Source organism: Lathyrus oleraceus, chromosome 7 (genome assembly GCF_024323335.1).
Source record: "Lathyrus oleraceus cultivar Zhongwan6 chromosome 7, CAAS_Psat_ZW6_1.0, whole genome shotgun sequence".
Taxonomy (NCBI): domain Eukaryota; kingdom Viridiplantae; phylum Streptophyta; class Magnoliopsida; order Fabales; family Fabaceae; genus Lathyrus; species Lathyrus oleraceus.
Genome location: NC_066585.1, coordinates 136,716,040 through 136,721,070, shown reverse-complemented (window position 1 = coordinate 136,721,070; position 5,031 = coordinate 136,716,040). Strand labels below are relative to the sequence as shown.

Genomic DNA, 5,031 nt, shown 5'->3' with positions numbered 1-5,031 from the left:
ATTATTAAAAATAAATAATATTATTAAAAAATTTAAGATAAAAATTAAATATATTAAAAATTAAAATTGATCAAAATTCAAAATAATTATAATTAAATTTATATTTAATTAATATATAATTATATTTTTATATATTTTTTTTAATTATTAAAATTATATTTTTTTAAAAATTTGAGTATATTTTTAAAATTAAAACGACTTCCGATATGATTGGAGCTAATCTTAGTATGCACTCACATAAAACATTGGGTAGGTAAGAATTTGCTTTAATAAATAAGCATGCTTTCTTATTTATCAAAAACACTATAGAGAAGCAATAAACCATGGAGATTGAAACTCTTTCTAGAGAAACTATCAAACCTTCGTCACCAACACCATCTGATTTGAGAATATACCCTCTTTCTTTTATAGATAACGCTTTTTACCGCAAGTATGTGCCAGTTCTTTTCTTTTACAACCCAAACGAAGTCACTAACCAAACTTCAAAAATATCACAACTCCGCAAATCGCTCTCTCAGGTTCTTTCCAGATACTATCATTTTGCTGGTAGATTGAAAGACAAAACCACCATTGAATGCAATGATCAAGGTGTGTCATTTATCATCACAAAGATCCAACACAATTTATCAGAAATCGTCCAAAATCCCACAGAAGAATTGGTGAACCCGTTGTTTTCCGACGAGTTGCAATGGAAAATAATGGATTGGAGTGGAAGTTTATTCATCATTCAAATCAATTGTTTCGCATGCGGAGGAATTGCGATAAGTATCCTCATGACTCACAAGGTTGGTGATGGTACCACTCTTTTCAAATTCTTGAACGATTGGGCCATCATCAACCAAAAACTAGAACAACAAAAAAAACAAGAGTTATCGGTATTATTATCACCTCTTTCTGGGGGAGCTTCGATTTTCCCCCAGAGAGACATACCTATTTTCCAGGAACTTTCCATTCCGGGTGGAAACAACATAGTGTATAAAAGATTTGTATTTGAAGCGTCAAAGATTAAGTCGCTCAAGGAAAGGGTAAGAAATTCTATAGATTTTTCTCCGACACGCGTACAAGTTGTAAGTGCATTAATTTACAAGCGCGCGGTTTCAACAAAGGGATTAAGCTTCAAGATCACACCATTCGCCACAGTTGTGGAAGTTCGCAGAAGAATGGTTCCACCATTATCAGAAAACTGGGTTGGGAACATAGTTTGGTTTGCATCTATGAGTCCAAATAAAGAGGAAATGGAGCTGGATGAATTGGTAAGCAAGATAAAAGAAGCGTTATCGGAATTTTGCGAGGTTTATCCGAAAAAATTTGAAGGGAAAGAAGAGGAGGATTTGTCATTCATTTCTGGGTGTTTGGAACATCTCAATGATGGTTATTATGAGAATCATAATACGTATACTTTTAGTAGTTGGTGTGGATTTCCAGTTTATGATGTAGATTTTGGGTGGGGAAAACCAATATGGGTAACCACTTTTGGTTGTTTTATGAAGAATTTAATATTTATGATGGATACAAGAGATGGAGAAGGGATTGAAGCATTTGTGAGCATGGAAAAGAATGATATGGATGCCTTTGAAAATGATGTTGAGATTCTTCAATATGCATCTCTCAATCCAAGTAATGTTTGACATGAGTTATATGGGTAGGTTATTTTCAATAAGTTTTGAATTTCATGTGTTCCGTGGATTTATTTAAATAAGTTATTATAGTTTAGTCCATATTATTTCTCTTTAGATCAATTTATTTTGTTTATTTTTCTTTGGAAAGTCAAGTAGGTATGTAAATCGTGCAGCGTGGAAAATTTGTCCCTCATTCCATCCCCACATATTCCCATTGATCATGGGTCTTTGTTTAAATTCGTAAATATAATAAGGTAAAATAAAATAAAAAGTTTTAATCACTAAAATTTTCAAACTCTAAAAGTTTAAAATAATCATTTTGATCTCCTCTTTGTTTTAATTTTTTCAAAAACAATAAAATAATATATAAATTTAAAATTATATAATTTTAAAAATATTATGATAATTTTGACAGACTTATCTCCGAAGTATTTTTAGATGAATTTTATTCTCTATCTCCGTCTAAAGGGAAGGGAAATTTTCCATTTTTGAAGCCCTGAAAATAAAAATCTCAATAGACATTCGCACTAGATTAAAACCCTGAACATGAAAATCTCCATTGAAATCCTCACTAGCATATGAAAATTGATATCTGTAATCATAAATGATAGTTTATAAAGTAAAAGGTAAATTGCATTTGCAAAGATATGACTTTTAAATTAATCAAATATGAGTAATATCTAATGTATGTTGAATATTAAATAAATAGATTAATTAATATGTACTGTCAGTATAAAAAGTTTTACACTATCGATTATCACCATCGTCTGTTTGAATTATTTTATAGATTTTAAAAATAAAAATCAAACTTGTCCCAATATCCAACAGTTATAATTTACTGACTGTGTAAAATTCTTTTATACTGTCAGTATATATCAATTAAATTCTTAAATAAATATCGATACCTCTTCCTATCATTTGTCAAGTTGTAGAAGTGTAACAATTTGATCAACTTTAGTATAAATTTTACATGAGAGAATAACTATGTAACTATAATTGCATACTTTTGGTTTGGGTATACGGTCTAATAAGAGCGGTCCAATAGTTTAACTTAAATATCATATCCACCAAGCTAACAAACATGTTGTTAAAGAACACCATAAAACTTTAAGTGATGAAGAAAAATAAAATATATTTTGAGATTTCTGTGAATCAGATATGCTTGGAGGCAAGCGGACTGTGGGTCGGGTCCAGACGATTTGCAGGTATTGAATTTGGTCAGTTTAGTCAACTTAGAGGTAAGGGTTAAAATTATTTGAAGTTCTTGAAATTTGGGAAACTTTTGAAAGAATTTAAGGGGATTGAGAAACACTTTTAAACATCTTGTATTTATGTGATTCATATATTAAGAGTTGAAGAGATTGAGAAACATTTGAATATAAATACAATTTGTTTGTGACAACACTACTACACATACTACATTTCCTAATAAAAATTTACCTCAGTGAACTAACTAACCTAGTTAAAATTACTAACATTAGGCACCTTATTTTTAATTTAAATATTTAATTAAAAAATATATCATTTACTCCCCCGATTGTGAGGAAAATCGAGAAGAAAAATCTCTCGGGGACAAGTTTCGATTTCAGCAACTACAATTTTGTTTTTTATTTATAATTATAGTGGCACATTCATTTTTTCATTTTAATATTAAAAATAAATACGTTTTCCACTTGTTTCATTGTTAAAATCGAGGGGAATGTTACCCCAGTTTTATCTATAAATCACCATGTATTCACCCTAACCTTAAACCTAAGTCATCTTTCTGCCTCCAAACTTCATTTTCAATTTACGAATTCATATTCCTCCCCTAAATCTGTTGGGAGAGTTTTTCACTATGGAGCATTGAACATTTTGGGACTTCTTTTTTCTAGAGCAACACTTTTGTGAGAGACACACCACATATTCACCTAAAATCTTAAGATTATAGGTGGGTGAGTTCTCTCACTTATAAATGCTCAAGTCTCCATATTACCAACAAATATGAGACTATTATCCATACTACTCACACTTGATACATTCTCAACACTCCCCCTCAAGTGTGAGTTCACAATGCTCCCCCTCAAGTGAAAGTTCTTCTTACTCCCACAAATTCTTGTACCGTACAAAACGTTTCTTATTCACCACACTGGCACCGTTGATACTTTTCAACGGAACGTTTCTTATTCACCACACTGGCGCTGTTGACTTACGATACAACTAAGCCGGTCCCTTTTCTCGAACCAAAGGCTCATGATACCATTTGTTGGGGGAGTTTTTCATTAGATAGCATTGAACATTGTGGGGCTTTTTTTTTCTAGAGCAACACCTTTATGAGAGACACATCATATATTCACCTAAAACCTTAAGGTTATAGGTTAGTGGACTCTCTTACTTATAAATGCTCAAGTCTCCATATTACCAACCAATGTGAGACTATTATCCACACTACTCACACTTGATACATTCTCAACAAAATCAAATTCTATTTTGTGTTGTTCTTGTTGTTGATTTTGTTGTTTTTCTGTTAATGTTTTATTGTTGTTGTTGTTGTAGTTGTTTTTTTAGGAATAACTTCTCAATATTGTCATCAAGGCAAACATTCAATAATTTAATATTTTTCTTATTTGACAACATTGGAAAATCTATTTTTAATCATACTTAGAAGATATTACAACTCAAAAAGAAAATGGTCAATGGTAAAAACTTATAACTGATATTTCTTATCATTCACCATTTTTTGGGGTTCTATAATAGATGTTATGTATTCCCTTGGCCGAGCTGACATACGAGGTGGAAAGTCCATTAAGGATATGTTTTGATACCCAACAACTTATGTTTAAGATTTTATTTCTTTTAAAATGACACCCTTATTTTTATTCTATTGAGTAATTAGAATTTAAATTAGTTATCCCTTCTGTTCTAAATGCCAACCAAGAGGAAAGCTATCAACGCCTTTAATTTTATTCTATTTTTTATTTAAAATAAAATCAAATATTCCTTTAGTTTTTATTGCCAACCGAGAGAAACACTCCCAACAACATTATTTTCCAAAACTGTAATGTTAACTCTCATTCACTTTTGCTTTTCCCCTAAACGTTTTGATCCCTAGCAAACATAACACTCCAATGAAACTACACAAACAATTTAGATAGTCTTCTCTGCTTGAACTTCTTCTTTTCCACTAAATCAAACCAAACTTCATATTTCAAGTCGAACAAAGTAAACAAAGAAGGATGGAAACCCGAACAAAACTAAAATAAGGAAACTCGAACGCATCTCCAATAAGGAAAATCGAAACTCATAGAAACTTATTTATTTTACTCTCTCATCGAATAACGGTGAATTTTTGTATATTTTGAATAATGTTAATCAAGTGCAGCCTTACTTATGGTCTCACAAAATACTTATCAAGAAAAAATTCCTCTGGATG

The 5,031-nt window shown here is 30.9% G+C and overlaps 1 protein-coding gene across 1 annotated transcript; it reads left to right on the top strand.

The window, feature by feature from the left end:
* The first annotated feature begins 246 nt into the window (after window positions 1–246).
* On the top strand, window positions 247–1,733 carry LOC127107143 (tabersonine-19-hydroxy-O-acetyltransferase). Its single transcript, XM_051044421.1, has one exon. The coding sequence runs from the start codon at window positions 324–326 to the stop codon at window positions 1,626–1,628; it is 1,305 nt and encodes a 434-aa protein (XP_050900378.1). The 5' UTR covers window positions 247–323; the 3' UTR covers window positions 1,629–1,733.
* Window positions 1,734–5,031: the final 3,298 nt, after the last annotated feature.